Genomic DNA, 18,864 nt, shown 5'->3' with positions numbered 1-18,864 from the left:
ACAAATATAAACATAAACATTTTGATTTCTAAAAGGGACAAAATTGTTTTTTTCTTGTCAACTTTAAAAGTACCACTTTTTACGAAATTAAAACACATATTTCATCACACACACGTATTGAAAAGGTAATTTTCACATAACTTTTCTTGTTTCTTTAAAAAATGTGTATAAAGTGGATAGCGTATTTTTTATAAAACTGTGAAAGTAAATTAAAAATACTCTTACCGTGCCATATAAGACTTGGAGATAGCAGAACTCGACACGCTTTGCTTATTGTTCATCTGTGGATGGTGCACAGAAGCGTTTGCCAATTGCTATAATAACATATGGAAATATTAAAATAATGATCTCACAAAAGTAAAACAACATTCTCAAGTAAATTAACGAAAAATGTTATTGGGACGAGTTCTTGTTATATATAGGGCAACATAACAATAAATTAATAGTTCTTGTTATGTGTAGGGCAACATAACAATAAATTAATAGTTCTTGCTATGTGTAGGGGAACATAACAATAAATAAATAGTTCTTGTTATGTTTAGGGCAACATAACAATAGTTTGTTGATATTAATGACAACCATTATTTAGTCACAAACACATGGAAAAACCCTTTACCACAGTTATTACGTGTAAGGTAAATTTAAAGTAAGCGTTTTTCTTATTAAAATATAAAATAGTATTGAAATGAGAATTAAAATTTGTGAATTTCGATTATTTCAGAAACTTTGGCAAAATTAAATTTATATCTTAGAGAATTTTTCAGATGTTTTGATGAAAGTAGATAATTTAGACAAAAATTAGAAATTGATTAAATAAAGGATCATGCATTTTAAATTTGTTTATGTTTAAGATGTGCTGAAAAAGAAGAGTTGAAAATGAAATGGGTATAAACAAGAATAAAATGTGAGTACGATTGTACGAAAATATTTAATGAATGGATAGGAAAAAACGTTGTTAGTAAAATCAATTTTAATACACAACTAATACAAGAGCGAGGTTAGTAAGCTTTTTTACAATCATGCTTTTATAAAAATGTCTAAAAAGTTTGCACTATTGAAAATTTTCCTCGAACCAGATGAATTTTTTGTAAATATCCTTTGTTGTCAGTGAAATATTTTTTTTTTGTTTTTCGTAATATTACTCGTACATTGATCAAAGTGAAATAAATTAATATCTGTAAAACTCTAAAGATTGTTTCTGATATCAGTGTTTGTTGTGCGTACTCTGAAATGTTCACAGATACATATTTTTTTAATTGATTTTTTTAGTTGCACTTGACATGGATAGTCACATGATATGCAATTTAATTTAGATGAGATAAATCACAAATTAGGCTTCTCGGACGATAATATTACAATATATATTTATAATTATTATTTCCAACTAACCAAAACTATTTTATTTTGCACAAATTGTAGAAAAATATTTCCAGGCTCGTAGGATAAACTGTTCAAATGAGACAACATTTTAACCGGATAACAAGGTGTTGCACATTACTCAAGCCAGAAAACAATATTTAAGTCGAAAGACAAGTTTTAAGCAGTAGAACAACATTTAAGCCGCAAGACAACATTTAAGCCGTAGGACATTTTTCAAGCCAGAGGACAACATTCATGTTGAGGACAACATTCAAGCCGAGGACAACATTCAAGCCACATGACAATAGTCGAGACGTGGTCACAGAGGGGTTATCTTACACTCCTTTCCAGGGCCCTCGCAAAGAGGGTGCTGTATGGCGGCAAGGGGGAATTTTCATCCAACCACTTTAATTAGTCCGGCAACGGGCACGACAGGTCCGGGGGGAGGGGGGAGCAAACCAATCGGCTTTAGTCACATAATTTTGAAAACACATTTTTTGGATCTTCAGTCGAAGGTGTGTGGAAAGTGTTTTTGGACTAACAATGCAATACTGGTAAATACAAACCACACCACGATAAAGAAAATAATGGCATAAATCAGTTAATTTTTCATGAAAATTTTGTTTTTAAAACTCCATTGCTCCTGAAGATAATGATATTGCGAGCTGCCAATAGTTGTGTTGGTAATTGGTATTGACAATTAAAACAAAAATTGCTGTGGAATTATCTAGAACACGAAACTCATCAATGGTGAGTGTTGTTTGTGCTTTGAATAAACAGATATTTCAGATTTTTATTTGATATCTATTATATATGATATATGGGCAACAGAAATGTTTATCTTTGTAGGAAAACTTTTTTAAATTAATTTTAACTTTTTATTATAATATTTTTAACTTTTTAATAAGTACCGACTTTATAACACGAGGAAGAAGTTTATAATAATCCTTAGTATTGCATTTTGTAAATTTGTTTATTGTTTAATGGTGAGTGTACTGGTGCAACTATCCCAAAACCACACGGATTAGAACCACACCAAATGAAAGCCAATTTTCTGTGTTTGATTTCAATCAGTTTCTTTTCTTTGTTATAGATTTGTTATTCTGATGACGCAATAACGCGACCAGTGAACGCCCAGAGAAAACCCTGAAGAAAACACTTGCATTGAAAGATTCTATGATACTTCTTTATAACAGAAAAGAAATTGATATCATTTGACCGGTGTATGTACATGTACAAGCATTGTTAACAAAAAAGCAGAAATTTGTGTTAAGTGTAAGAGTGTTGTTAAATATTCAAGTTATCATTGTTAATATTTCAAATAAATCTTAAGTTGACTCCTGCTACAAATAAACAGTATAATAAATTCATTTCTATTCTATACTATGAAATGCCATTTTGATTGTGACTAAAATTAGTACATATTCAAACCGCAAGGAATTTAAAAATTATAATTTTTTATTTAAATACAACTATTTCGAATTAAGATTTATGATTTTTATTTACCACTAAAATGCCACTATAATTATCAGTGCCTATATAAAAGCTATAGCTATTTTGTGCCTATTTTAGCATCACTCTACAGAATTAAACTAGCCAACACGAATCTCAAACTTACAGGTTGAAGATAAATTAATTGGTAAGTGCAGTGAGTATTCTTTTAAAAAATTTATAACATGATTCGCAAAGTAACAAAAAAAGTAGGTCTCAAAAACCACAATGCAAAAAATGTTTTTCAAAAAAAATTTTTTTCAAATCCAACTAGATTTTACGTTCAATTTGAATTCCACGATTTTTCAAGACGATTTTCAAATCCGTGTGATTAAATATAGTAAATCACAAGAATATAGAACTTGAGAGAAAAATATAATGGATAAAAAATCTATATTCATATAGATCAACAAACGCTGATTCTAAAAATATAAGTTTTATTAAATATATTTATATACAGAATTAAAAAATCCTCATTTAAAAACCATTCAAATCGTAAGAAACTTAAACGCCCTGTGATTGGTCGGAGGGTTCAGACAGTTCATAATGAGTTCACATGAGTCTGTCGGCCGCAAGCATTAGAATGCGGATTGTGCAGTTGCACTGCGCAGACTCGACACTCTACCACTCTGGTATAAAATTATGAATGTTTTTTGAAAATCTTGTTAAATATATGAAAATTGGGATTTGTCGATTTCATACCGACCAAGGTGGAATGAACATTACTGTTATCCGATAAAACGGTGATAAGTATGACGTCACGGGTACCCCGTTATATTTAAAAACTTTTAAAATTATTTTAACTATGAAATCGACATTTGTAAAAAAAAACTGGAATATAAGTTTTTAATTTTACTGGAATTCTTTAATGCTCTAATACCCCCAGATTAATACGCTTTTAGATTAAAAACATCGTAAGTTTTCAATGTGTTGCTTAGTTTCTTACTGGAGATCAAAGCCAAACTGAATCAACAACTTAAAAATATATTCTATTCATTTGTTTTATTTTCTTCTATCTTTAGTTTTGATATGTATTTTCTAAGTAATTATTACAATGGTACAATAATTTTGTTATGTAAAATCTATATGTGTATCTATGTTGTGCTAAATTTATATATTGCGTAAATATAACATTAAATAAATAGTAAAAATATCGTACCCCATCAAAAATGTCCATAACCTCGTCCCACCACTAGAAAGAAAGACATGACAAAAATGTGATATAAAATAAATAAATACGATATGGACAAACACAATACGAAGTAAATATTTGATGTGATATCTGTATCAAACGTGTCACAAGTCACAACCATACCCAATAAAAATAATAAGACAATATTTGGAAAACCCTAGCCTATCGTAAGTTTTCGATGAATTCTTTTACCGCATTCATTCTTGAATAGTAATAAAGATTTTTAAATTGAGCTACCTAATTTTTTCAGTGCCTTCAAATATTTATATTCATTTTTAAACCGTTTTCAAATCAACTCTGATTTTCTATTGCTCATTTAAGAATAATATTTCAGCTGTTTTCATAAAAAAAAACAAAGGACCGGTGAGGAAGTACTTAATTAATTTGGGACTAATTTTTCATACGTTCGTTTTAAAAATTTATGGTTTAAAAGATTTTTGTTGTTGTGTAAATTCAGTTGTTTTTTAAATAGTGTTCATTAATAAACCACTCAATAGATCGATATCTGCGGGATTTTTGTACGAAACAAATTGGTCCTAAAAAACCCTAGATATGCCAATATATAGACAGTACAATTCTCTTTCGGAGCCTACGTATTATACTATACACCAATGAAAAACTGTTTAAGTTTATTAGATAGACATTCAGAATTTTTCATTGGTGGATATAGTTAGGCAATTTTCGATCGTATTAATACCCATCTGATAGTGTTTAACATGGATAGATGGACTGAAGATTGACATTTCAGTTGGAAACGGTTTTTACACACATTTAACCCTAATTTATCAAAACTATAATACAATTACATTGTTATTAATACAATAGCCTCTAAAAATTAGCAAGAAATGTAATCTACGCACGAAAGAGGTAGCTGATTAATAATTAAAGAATAATAAGAATCAAAAAGTAATTTCAAACTCGTAAAGAAGCCCAATATTATTATATTTCCAGTATAATTCAGCAATAATCAAGCCAATTAAGTAGTAACTGAGTGTTAGGTGATGTGTGAATACGGTTAGGTGTCCCGATGAAGCGGTTTATGTGTAGAAATGTCAGCTTTACCTGTTTAGCTTCTTTGTCGACTACGGAAGATCTTCCTGGGATGTAGTCTTCGATTCTACCTGGTTGGTTTTTGTAAACTTCCTGACTTGCTTTTGCAGAGGCAAGCGTGCTGTATCTGTTGAAAATGGTAATCCATATTACTGAATAAACTGCTAAATAAATTATTTTTATGGAATATACATATCTCCTCGTCTAGATTCCAAGAAGCATACGACGCGTAAAGTGTGAAAAAGTATCAAGCAATAGGTTAACACGAATGGAAATGATAAACTCTTTATTTTGCCATTCTGCTTAAGTATTTATTTGCTAGTTGAAACTGCATGTGGCGCTTTGTGTGGATTGTCTAAACGATGCTTTTATGTATTGCACGGAAAAAACTTACTGAAATGTTAATTTATTAAAAATCTGGTAAAATTATCTCTTAATTTTCTGTAATATTTGTATTTCATATTTATTTTTAATTTTGAATTTTTATTTTTATTTGTTTTTATTTTAATCTTTATTTAAGTATATGAGAATTTATATGTCTTTGTATGAGTATTTGTATGTTAACTGAGTTTTTATAACTGGATTGTTCTCACGTAAGTGAGATCGTCTGTAAAAACCCAGTATAAATAAATAAATGAGGAATTCGGAAACGTCCAATTAAAAAAAATAATATTTACACATCTTGTCCATTATATTTATTCGGACAAGGCCACCCGTGTGAACGCGTGTTCAGGTGAATTCTGAATTACTCATATTTCACTAGGAAATGGTCATGCAGTCACATTTTTAACAATATATCTACTCGTAATCGTTTTTCTCCGTATGCATTTAATAAAATTCCATATATTCAAGTCAGAACTAACTTAAATGCTTTATACTTCATTGTTAAATTGATTGTCGAAATAATTTCAAAGAATATCAAATAAAAGATAACATATAGAAAAGCTTCCGAACAATATTTAACCTTGGTACCTCTACAGCCTAGTATAAAGCTTGGTGCTTCATTGCCTAGTATTCACGTACGGACATGTCCGGTCGAGTATGGCGTCACAGGAGCATTTCTGAATGTATGGATGGATCTGTCGGGGTGGATGGTACGTACGGAAATACTCGCCACTCGGCCTGTGTCGTCATGCTTGCCTGTGCATACAAGACTTATCGTGGAATAATGCATCTGACAACCGTGCTACCGAAACCTAATTAATATAGAATTTTTAAAAAAAGGCAGTTTTTAAAAAGTTTCCGGTAGCTTAGTTGGCAAAAGCGTTACTTCCAGATAGAGTACGGGTCCCGAGTTCGAGTCTCGACCGCCACCTATTTTGTATTTCTTCTTCTAATAATCTATTTTATTTTATTCAAATTATTGATATAATTTCAAGAAAGTTCATGTGTTTATGATATGTTGGCTCTACTTTACAAGAAGAGATTTCTAATACTCCAAAAAATATGGAGAGGAACATTGTTGTTACACGGAGAAAAATGGAGGTACTGTTAAAAATATGACTGCATGATCATTTCCCAACAAAATATTAGTCATTCAGAATATATCATAACACGTGTTTACGCAGGTGCCCTTGTCCGAATCAATGTAATGGACGATTATTATTTTGAAGACCACACGTTCCGACTTCCTCATAACTGCTTTACTAATGTTTGTTATGCAATTTGTTAAATCATTCGTTATAGGCCTCCAGTCCCATTTTTAACAGGTAAACGAATAATTTGACCAGATAAATTAACAATATTTCATATCTGTGAGTTTTCTTCGTGTATCAGCCATAATATCAGTCTTAAAGGAAATATAAAATAAGGAAGAAGTTCGGTAGCCTTAAAATAATTTTATTTTTCACTTTTTAAAATGTTAGCTCACTTGGTAGTAGCAGGCAAGAATTCGCTGATGGACCCATTTTCCTTTCCGCGCCGGTCGAGCGTCGAGTGTCGACGCCCCGGGCGCGCCGAGGCGTCGCTGTCGTAAGCGTCGCTATTCCAGCCGTGGCGGCCACCGCCCTCGGCGTCGCTGCTCCAGCCACCGGCGCGCCCGCCCTCTGGCTCGCTCAGGTAGCCGGAACGCGGGTCGAAGTAGGCGTACTGCGTGTGACGGGGACCCGGGTGTAGGGCGGAGGGGTGGGCTGGATTATACACTCAGTCATTAGTGTTTTACATAAAATTTAAAATGAAATTGGTGAAGCCATGTAATGTCTCTCAAGATGTTACTTTATGACTCATTAAATAATGCATTTCTTTGTTATTTTTATGAAACTTTGGTTGGAGTGTTTTCATTAACGCCATTTTTTTTATTTTGATATTTAAAAGGTCTCTGTTAAACCCCATTTTAGCTTTTTAATAAATTGTAATCAGCTGAATAGCACACTATCAGCTGATTAAAATTGTGTAAAAAGCTGAAACGGATCTAGCATCAGAGGCCTTTAAAATGTAAAAACAGAATGAGTTTGATTTCCCATGATAATTTTAATTTTGGTAAAATACTCCAAGCTAAATATTTTTTACAACCCATTTGTGAATGCATTTGTGTTGTAAAATGTTTGCTTTGTTACCCGTGAGCGATTAATCCATGTTTTTTGATGATTTTTTCGTTGTTTATAAAACTAAATAATGTATTGAAATCTTTCTACGAATAAATAATACAGAGTTTTCCAATAAGAGGTGTTATTTTGATATTCAATCGTAAAATATCAATGATTTCGTTGCTTGTGTGGCACGTAGCGCCGTCTTGTTGAAAGTAAACGTTGTCCAGATCAATACCATCCAATTACGGCCATAAAAAATCATTAATCATCTCTCGATAGCGATCCATTCACCGTAACTGTTGGTCCAGCTGCATTTTCGAAAAAATAAAGTCCATTGACTCCGCCGGACCATAAACCGCACCAAACAGTCAAACGTTGAGAATAGAGAGGCTTTTCAACAATAACTCTTGGGTTTTCCGAGCCCCAGATGCGACAATTTTACTTGTTAACGAAGCCACCGAGGTGGAAATGGGCCTCATCACTCAAGATGATTTGCATTTGATTCACTTAAGTGAATTTTAATAATTTTAATGCTTTGTTGAAGCGTGTATCGTCCCATTTTTATTAATGACGTAGTTTTTACTTATCAAATGTCAAAAAATTACAGCTTCAAAAGTAACATTTATCGAAATAGCGGGCTATTCAAAATAACACCTCTTATTGGAAAACCCTGTACTATAAGAATGAGACTGTAACGTGTTTTTATAAAGTCAAAATAAGAAGATATTTAAAAAAAAAATTCTATGAATTCAAAAAGTGAAAATGAAAAGATATTTGGTTATGATCCATAAAGTAATGAAACCATGAAATGTTTTACTCATGAAGACATATAAATATGATATTTTTACAATAATATACAAACCCAACACTAAACGATATAACAACCAGAACATGTATACATGATATCAAATAATAATATCTCAAATGTTAGTATTCAAAATCGAACTATGTTTTTTTTTAAACTGAAGTTGGTACTTAGCTAATGATTTGACAATTTTGCGAAAGCATTTATGATAAAAATCAATAAATTGCATGAATCTCAAAATCCCTGGACAGAGCATTAATAACGTTTTGTATTAATGTAAAGTGAGGAGAAATTTCCTGGCAGCTTTTTATGACAAACTTTTCAAATGATTTGTAGGCAAAGTGGTACGACATTAAGCATTTTAATTTTATATTCATATTTTAATGCAATTGTAACGACTCATGAAAAGAGCATTTGACGAGACAGGGAATGGGATATGTAAAAAAAATTAAGTAGGTAAAGATATTTTCCATGCGGCTTCAAATTTATCTCGAATAGTTCCGTCTAGGACTTATTAGGTCCATAATAAATTATTATTCTTCCAGCAATTAGTAGAAATCATCAAATATTTGTACTTTGTTGTGTTTCCCGTTCATTAAATGTGGATTTATTTCGCACATGCTAATTGATTTCCAAAAATTATCAATACATACAAATTCCGAAACAATCAATCAAACAACGTAAAAATCTTTTTTTCTCTAACATAAGAGTGATAAAAAAATCAAAAAATATTTTTTACACGATTTTTTATTGTTTTTAGAAGAGCAAAAAATAAATCGTAATTCTGTTAATGCTTGTTCTATTATAAATGGATTTTTATATGGAATTATATCTGTACAAATTATTGTTAAAAAGCTGTTTTTATTCGTTTAAGAGCCAAAAAATATCAAGCTGTAAAATAAAGCACCTCAGCCTAGTGTATTTTCATTGAATATAATACATATAAGAAAAATGTAAATAATTGTATATTGTAATTATTTTATTATTTTTTTTGTTTACATGTTTCTTTTATTTATATATTTCTCATATCATTATAGTAAGTATCTCAGAAGTCCACAGACATTAATTTATCTATATGTACATTAACAATCAGGTATATCTTATACCTAGCTCTTTGACAGAGTGCTTCCAAAGAGTTAAGGGAAAATTCGTTATTATTCTTCTGAAAAGAACTAAACTAAGAAGTAACAACAAGAAATGTATTTTAAGAAATGTTAAGACTTTTTATATTTCATTTTTTTCAAGAGCCTTGCCTCATAGCTAATATATAAGTATTTAAATAATAATTGGATAACTTGTATAGCGCCGTTTTGTGAAAAATCGCCCCAAGGGCGCTGTGATATAAAATAAGCGGTGAGATACCGTATATGTACAAACAACGTGCTCCTACATAATGATAAAATGTAAATGGAATTTTAAATAAATGCACAATAAGAACATCGGAATAACATACAGCCTGAACTATGTTATTAAGGTGCAGAGATATAATACAAGTGGTTTGTATTGTTTATTGATTTGAGGACGAAGCAATTTAGTGCAATGATGCGAATTATTTTTAAGTAACCCTAATATAGTTTATAAAGAAAATAAAATACTTAAATAATTGTGGTAAATTATCTTAAATTTATCTATGGATTTCACTTTTTATGAAATCAAGAACTTTTTATTTGCAAGGATTTAGCCATCTATATTTTTTTTCAGTAGTTGCAAATTTACTTCGTTGAGTCATTTTCAAATATCATCTTTCGCTAACTATAACCTATCAACGTTTTCAGGCATCCTGAAAAACGACATGGAGTGTTTTTGTTGCCTGTCATTATAACAACCGTAAACTGCACTCACAGAAACTAATTTGTGAGACATTTCTCATGTATTTTTTTTAATCAACATTTATCAAAATACAAATTAGAAAGCGCAAAACACTGTCATCAAGGATCACTCAATTTAGCGCCATTGAAGTATTATCAACATCAATATGCTACGCCTTTACCGGCCAGCGTTGTTGACACTGCCAATATTTCACTGTAGTTAGATGTATTATTTATTTTATAGGGTATATGAAGAAATGAATTAAAAAGATGTATTGAAATAATGATCTGACTTATTTATTGGCTTTTCTCTTTGGCTACTAAGTCTGGATATAAAACACAGGTTCTTGGCCTATTTCGCAATATTAACGCAATATTTACGGCACTTTAAATTTTGAAAAGTGTGTCATTTTTTTATGACGGCGTAATATAGTTTTGAAACATGATGTATGTACACAATATATACATATTTTGTCACTTTTTTGATATTTTTTGGGAAGCAAGTTGGTTAGGTACTTAATTATAATTAAGTTTTGAATTTTCAAAGACATATTTTATTTTATTTTTTGATAAAATTTCCGGTTATATTAATTTATTAAGCGGTACCATTCACTATTATGTATAAAAATAAATTCGACACTACAGTGTTAATGCAATCAATATTAGGGTTACTTATAATGAACATCGGTGTCTTGCAATCGATGGTATTTCAGATGTAGCCGTGAAAAATTCTGAAAATGGTTGCATAAATTGAATCATTTAACCTTATTTGATATATACTATTCAAGGCAAGCTTTCACAAAACTCCACATAAAAAAAAATCATTAAACAAACAAAAAAAATTATTAGATATTATTGTATAAAACACTAAGGGCCTCACTAATAAACTTATTTTGAAGTGTATGCTGATAAACAACCATTAACGCACGAAAAATCGTTAATAAATGAAAGTGGTGTAAAATTTAAAATACCTAAAATATTAAAAATATTTTTTTACTAAACTATCAACCATTTTGGCAAATGAAAGATTCACCATTTACTGTATAGCTCCTTGATAACGCACGTTAAATAGACACTAGTGTGTCAAGTATAAACAAAAAGTAGAAGAAAAAAGATATGTAATAAATTTATTTGAAATATTATTTTTTTGGAGACTGTATATTTTTTTTATTTCGCCGCATTAAAAGTAGCAAACAACCACACTATTTTGCACAGAAGACACCTTCAACTTTAAAAAAAATTTATGCCAAATGGGACGTATCAATAATATACTATTCGAAAAAATACTCAGCCCTCCACCTACAGGGTGGACTCCATCAAAAACATTATTTATATATATATACAAAGGTTAATTGAAGCTGATTTGTTTGTACACTTTCAAGAACTTTCAAAAATTTCCACATCAACGAAATAAGCAACAAACACCCTAATTTTCTACCACCGAAGTGTGAATTTGTTAGAATAAAATCAATTTAATTTTTTCTAGAATATTCACCTCGACGAGATTTGTATCGGACCGTCACATAATCGTCTGGAAAAATAAGAATAAAAAAGGAGGTATTAACACAAATAAAGGTATTACAGGTGGTTAAAACATGAAACATTTACATAAAAAGGGATTTACCGTCGAACTTGTTTCTGTGGATTGTATCGTACATCTTCTTGTACCACTTCGACTGATTGCCCTCCTTTACTTCCTGAAATTAGATAAATTAGAGCTTTGAAATCAAAAACATTTTATTTACGACGAAAAACAGCAAAGTTTTGGGTTTGGGATGATTATGGTGGTGTAATAACAAGATTTGGAAAACTTTGAAAAATTCTAACGCGAAAATGCAAAACCTACTTTCTTATAAACTTAAATTTACTGAAAAGATAAACGAATAATAGTTATTATGCAATTATCAGCTCCAGACTTCCATAAATCTTCAAATATCGAAATCTTTCTTGAGCAACAAACAATTTCATTGGTCTGTCTCTAGGTTCTAACCTAGTAGTGAAAAGTATTACGCAAATTTTTCACAGTTTTCTTCAAAATATTACACAGTCAGCATTATTTTTTCAGTGCTTGAATGCAATCTGATATCTGATTTAACGTATCTAAAAATGATTTTTTTCGGGTTATTTTATGGAGTTTTATAAAAGGTGTCGTCGAATAGACAGTCACTGATCGGATGGTGAGAAATCTTCTTATGGTATGTTAATGAACAGTATTATTATTAATTTGATATTACGGATCTAAGGACGATCGGCATTCCTTCTTTGGTGGTTGGTCCAATGCCTTCATACTTCTTCGGCTCCGCCATCCTCCGCCTAGTGCCACCACTCTCCGTATCGCTGGCGTACTCTCTCCTCAGGGAATATACTGCAAAAAAATATATATAGGATGAGAAAGCACATATTACAAACTATTTACAATTCTCTCTTCCCATTCTGCAATTTAACGTAGACACCTGCTTAAAATTCCAACTAGAATCATCTCATCTCCATCAGAATTTAAAATTTTGGATAATGATATGATCAGTGCCATTGCTCAATTTCTTGGGTAAAATCTTTGGAAAATGGGCATTTATTGGCGCGATTTCTCGCTGGCAAGGTGTTGCAGTCAAGATTTCCGTATTGTCAGGCAAGGTTGCTGTGTATTGCCTATTCTTGTCGACACATTGGCCTATCTACCACTACCGGTGAGGATGCTCTGCTACTATTTTATAGTAAAGTTTTTAATAAATATCCACCATAGACATATGAATATTAGGTAGACCTGCCCTAAGTGATTAAAAGCGTATTATCCCCACTCCCCATACCGGTTCCATTGAGCCGGCTGGGCTCGCGTACGGCCTCAAGTGATATTTGAAAACGTGACGTCATCATTCTTGTGCGAACTATGGTCGAGGCATCATCGGTTCATTTTACGAAATAACACGGCAAAATGTTTACTTGTACTATGAAAACTGGTAAAAATAGATGCGAAAAAAGAGAATAAACCCAATTGTCGTATTACATTCCATATATAAGCATTATTTTATTTTATTTTAAGCATATTCACATCGTATAATATGAATCAGTTGTTACTATCACATCGAGAAACGTCTGGACGCGAAACACAAAGCTGGTTGGTTGCTGGGAAGTAAATTATGAACATTTATAAAAGTGTCTTAACTAAATACTCTGAAACTAACTACGACTCTGAATATAGAAGCTGCCTTACTTTGCCGAATTTGGACTTCGCAAATTTGTTCATAACGTGGCGAGTAATTTGCGCTTCCATGTAAAAATGTCTATTCATTCAAAGCAGATTTTACTTTTAAGAAGTAAATGGTGATATTATAATGCGAGATGCCTATTTACTGTCAGATTGATTTATTGACGAATCACAGTCATCTTCACTCCCTTCGTTCTTCAACAGTTGATTTTACCCCTCGCCTTTATCTTCTCGTCTATTAATTCCTATGTCTGTGATATCCACTCATTAAAAATTCTATTCACATCTCCCGTTAGAATCATTTTGCAATATGACTACAATTTGGTCAATTGTCCATAATAATCACATTAATATCATTGATAGAGTCCAAAGAAAAATTTTGAGGTGTAGCAATTTTAGACTGTGTGTAAATTAATTCCTTTAGAATCAACAAATTATGTCTTTTATTAGATTCATTGAAATTAAATGAAATATTTTGGATTCTAAGTTTTTAAATAAAATTGTAAATCAACTGTTGGATAATACTAACTAATTATTGTTTATTCACTTTCATTTTCCTACAATAAGTGTGTATTGTTGTGACAATAATTGTTTAATATGCCTCTATTGTATTGAGCTTTGCATATTTTAACAAGGTCACTGCTTTTCAGGTTTTTTGTTTTTGTTCTTTCTTCATTTCTTTCATTGACTTTGTACCACTGTGTATTTTTTTTTTACTTGTTTGCTTGTATTTTTTTCTCCTTTATACTTTGTATTATGACTGTCAATGACTATAACTTATGTAAATGGCACTTTTGCAGTTAATTAAAAAAAAATTTTTTTTTTGGTTAAATCTATTATTCTTTTCTCGCTCTGTTACATCATATTAGTATGTGCGTCTCTGTTTGCCACCTACCCGTTATCGAAACTGTAATAATTTCGAACGCGATTACATAAGTAAAGAATTTCGCGACTTTGTTTCCAAAGTTCATATAAGCTGGGTGGAGTTTTTGTAAAGGTATCTATCGTATTTGTGTTGCCATTTGTCTTACGGCAATGTTGAAACTTGACAAGCCAATATTGACTATCAAGACAATGATTGCTCTTCAATGGGCATAATATACAATTTGTCTTACCCTTTAGAATGGACCAACAATAATAATATTGAGTTTTCTTTTTTTCACTAAATTTATTCTTTCCTGTCGGTATTCTTTCACACACCAGAAATCATTTTTTTATACAATTAAATAAAATTTGTTATAATAAGTGGGGTCTAAAATACGAACAATTGTTGAAGAATATTGATAGCAGCATGTTGTAGGTAATGAATTTGTTTCAGAATTTCTTACCAACTTCTCCCTGGTTCACCCTGGGCGGGGATTTGCGATCTCGTGGAGGTTCTCTCTCCCTGTCCTGCGATAGATAAGCTGCTCCTCGAGGCAGTTGACCTTCTGTAATAATATATATATTTTTTGTATGTGTTTAAAAAATATGTTGTCGTCAAATCAATTGTCTTAAAGTCACATTATCTTCTTCAACTTCTTTTGGTGTTATTTATAAGGTTGTAATCATCAAGTCATCCTCAACCTACAGATTGCAGCCCAACACAATCTAAGATACCAACGCAACATTTGATATTATATTGTTTCATTCAACTCAACAATATCGCAGCCATTGGGAGGGGAAAACAGCAAATGATTAATTTTATGCAGTTGCTTCTCGCACTAATTTAAAGTATAGACTATTCATATTCAGAGAGATTGCATCGTGTGGGGAATGAAACTTGATCTGTCCACATATTTATTTTAAATGACATTGTTTCCTTTAAAAAGCAAATAATAGTGCCGATATGCAATAATCTTAATTTCATAATTTTTTTATTAAGTTATTTCTAAGATTGAAGTACTATATTATTTAGTAGGTTTTTAAATTATTTATGTATATATTGTTTCTATTTATGTATGTAAAAACTGAATAGGCATCCAAGTAAATAAATAAATGAGTGAAATAAAATAAAAGCTGTTCAAAATGTGAAGAAGACGAAAAAACCCTAACTTTCTAATGATTGCAGTTTCCCGTCTTCAGGCTCAGATACCTGGAAAAATATTATGTTATGGATCTGAACACTAAACTACCCCCCTGGTGAACTTTAAGGGCTTTACTACTGTTAGGGGAATTAGGTAAACATGGTAGATAGTACAATGGGCTCATGGTCTGAATTCTTACGAGAGATATGCAGACCTTCTCCTTTTCAACAATAATAACACAATCGCAAAAAAATTACAGGAATACCTATATACGACATTCTTTGTGAATATAACACAAATAAATGATTTTATGAAACATTAATCTAACCTTTCGGTACCTGTTAAGCAAGTCGAATTATAGCTGAATTCGCCTGGCAAAATATCCTTCGATGGATAGTGAAATTAGTGTTAAATTAAATGGTGTGCATTTATAAAATACTCGAAAGATTTTTTTTATTACATCTCTTCTATTAAATTACCTGCAAATAAAATCAAGCATAATATAACGTAATGCAATATACCAACCTCTAGCCTTCTGCAGCAACGTGATGGTGGGGTTCTGCGCCCTTGGCAGTGAGGGTGGTGGCGGAGGCGCGGGGGGCGCTGCGAGCCCGCTCAGGCCGGGGGCTGCAGGGGCGGAACGCGAGCCCGCGAGGCGCGTCTCCCAAGGCGGGGGCGCCTGGAATAAGTGTGGAATTTCAATTAGAGGGTTGAATTATAACGATCGCTTTATACGTACCTATATATTTCTATCTAATCATTTTTGTGAGATGTTAGCTACTAAATACGCTACGGAACGTTTACTTGACGACCTCCGTGACCTGGTGGTTATAATTCAACTTTGATCATACATTTATCTTGGTAGTATGAATGAAGATCTGTAGAGTCCGCCAAAAAAAAGATGGAACACTCATCTAGGGAGGGGGCGGAGGGGAGAAAAAAAAATGCTTACAAACTAGGCCGAGTGAGGTATCGAATATTATGTTTTCATTCGAATCGAATGAGACCACTCCAAGTCAATAAAATCAATAATGAGATAAGTCAGGTTTTTTTATTAAATTAAAATGAAAATAGCAGTGGTTCACCGCCTAGAGCAGTCATACTCAACCTGCGGCCCGCCGAGCTATTTTGTGCGGCCCTCAATACATTTAATATCAGGTACATGATTTACAAAATCTGGCATTATATATCACGTTGATTTGAGATTAATTGCGACTTTGACGTACAGAAATTGAAACCCGAAGAGGATAGCGCCCTTGAGGTGATTTTTCACAAAAACGGCGCTCTACAAATTATCCAATTATTATTATTATTATTATTGATAGTATAAGTATAATATACTATCTATATAATATAATATAATATGGTATAAGAGTGTTGCTACTGCACACCATAACTGCACACGCTAGATCTATCTCTAAAAAACAAAGATTTGACAAACAAATAATTGCGTGCAAATAATTTTGCTCGTGGCAACCCATAAATTTTCGACAGTTGCAAAGTTAAATGGTGAGCAGTGTTACTACCAACGAACGAAGGCGATGTATCGCCATTTAGGCTACTAAAAATGACAAAAACCACTTGAACTTAAACTGGGGAGCACTTAATTTTTTTTTTGGGGGGGAATTATTATGTTTTACAGAAATTCTCTAAAACCCCCCCCCCCCCATGGATTTCGAATAATAATAGGGGGAATCAAGTTCACACCGTTGGCAACACTGACCACAGCTTTACAAACATATGAATGTGGCCCGCAGAAGAAAAAGGTTGAGTATCACTAGCCTAGAGGGAAGTTTCATCACTCTATTTTCGGAATACAGATCTTAATTTCTTTTCCAAGATGAAAGTATGAGCAAAGTGTCATTGGCATGAATTTTTTTTAAATTAATAACACTTTTAGCTCTAAAACAAAAAGTCTCGGTTGCATAACCAGGGGTGTATTGATTCTTATAATAATTAATATGTAATGAAATATAATATATGGAATTCGTAACATGTTTTAGAGTTGTAGACACTCTGTGTATCGCTTTGAATTAAAAGGTCGCTTTAAATAGCCCAATCCTATTTTAGTGATTAAGTCAATCTCCAATCAACCTTCCTCCTTGCCATATTTCCCTTTACAGCGTACCCCCGAATATTTTAAATATATTTTTTTAATTTCCCTCATTTGTCGGCCAAGAATAAAATGTACCAACAGGGGTAAAAGAAGAACATTATAAATCAGCAGATCAGAATAAACCAGCATTAAAATTAACGAGGAATGCAATTAACCAAGACACTATTGGGCAGTTCATGTGCAATAATTACGTTGAACTAATGCAGCTGGGATGGGGTAATTACGCCATTAGAAATCTGAGCTGGTCCTACGAGAGAAGCTGGGTTTGTAATTAACTTAAACCCGTTAAAATGAGTTGCTTAAAATGAACATTAGATAAAAATAAAAAAAATATTAGATTACAAAAAATGCATGTTCGTAAAACCAGTAAACTATTAAATTCTCATCCACAGTGAATATATTGTTGAGGTGGCCTTTTTCACTTTACAGAAAATTTGGAAATAATTTCAAAAGAAATCTGTTTTCACCTACTTTCACAACGTCCAACGAATTTACGGAAAAATAATGTCAAGGTGCAAAACCAAACGGCGGCGTTAGACTTGTAACACTTTTGACAGACGTTTTTGTGTCCGAGTCAATGATAGTATTTTGTGTCAAAACAAAGCAGTTTAGCAAAGTAGGTAAATTAGGTTGATCTAATGAAACAATTCTTATAAAGTACCTAATTTGACGATGTTTAATTTAAAAAAAACATGCAGAAAATAAGTCGGTAATTATAGAATTAAGCTCGCAAGCTATATTTAATGAAAACATGTTATGTTAGATTTGATTTGATGTTTTAACGGCTAAAAGTATTCCCGTGATTAATTGTTGGGTATTATGCCTTTTGCGCTACTTCCTTCTTTATAGTCAACGTTTTGGAGAGCGTTACAGTGTATATACTCAGACCAGATGTGTAATGTTACTTTATTGGCATCATTAACATTGTATATTGAGGAAAATGTTAATGCCACCATAGCTTTGCCTATGTTATAATAATATATTTTTATTACTTTCGGAGAGATGTAGATAATGTAACAGATGAAAGGCGTAAAGTTACGGAAATACATGCTCATTAGTAGCACGAAAGCATGCTGTTATTGATCAATTGCTACTTAGTGACATGTGTGTGTAAAAGCTTGCTAGTACACGGTTTTCCAATAAGAGGTGTTATTTTGAATAGCCCACTATTTCGGTAGATGTTACTTTTGAAGCTGTCATTTTTTAACATTTGACAAGTAGAAACTACGCCATTAATAAAAATGGAACGATACACGCTTCAACAACGCATTGAAATTATTAAAATTCACTTGAGTGAATCAAATGCA

At 32.0% G+C, this 18,864-nt stretch overlaps 1 protein-coding gene across 8 annotated transcripts in view; it reads right to left on the bottom strand.

The window, feature by feature from the left end:
- CAP (Cbl-associated protein) overlaps positions 1–18,864 on the bottom strand; it is a 182,104-nt gene that overhangs the window by 63,329 nt on the left and 99,911 nt on the right. For 5 of the 8 annotated variants that reach the window (XM_089632553.1, XM_089632557.1, XM_089632556.1 and 2 more), the window contains 10 exons: positions 15,967–16,120; positions 14,764–14,865; positions 12,468–12,598; positions 11,858–11,930; positions 11,729–11,764; positions 6,963–7,221; positions 5,105–5,219; positions 4,010–4,042; positions 1,699–1,764; positions 226–314 (listed from right to left, as the gene is read on the bottom strand). In XM_089632553.1, the coding sequence (XP_089488679.1) occupies positions 226–314; positions 1,699–1,764; positions 4,010–4,042; positions 5,105–5,219; positions 6,963–7,221; positions 11,729–11,764; positions 11,858–11,930; positions 12,468–12,598; positions 14,764–14,865; positions 15,967–16,120 (1,058 nt within the window). The remainder of the gene's footprint in view (positions 1–225; positions 315–1,698; positions 1,765–4,009; positions 4,043–5,104; positions 5,220–6,962; positions 7,222–11,728; positions 11,765–11,857; positions 11,931–12,467; positions 12,599–14,763; positions 14,866–15,966; positions 16,121–18,864) is intronic. The other 3 variants (XM_089632558.1, XM_089632555.1, XM_089632559.1) reach the window with 3 other exon arrangements.

The sequence above is a fragment of the Hesperophylax consimilis genome, chromosome 6, assembly GCF_061612785.1.
Source record: "Hesperophylax consimilis isolate HC1 chromosome 6, BYU_Hcon_1.0, whole genome shotgun sequence".
NCBI lineage: Eukaryota > Metazoa > Arthropoda > Insecta > Trichoptera > Limnephilidae > Hesperophylax > Hesperophylax consimilis.
The sequence above is the reverse complement of the archived record's forward strand: the minus strand, read 5'-3'. Positions and strand labels throughout refer to the sequence as shown.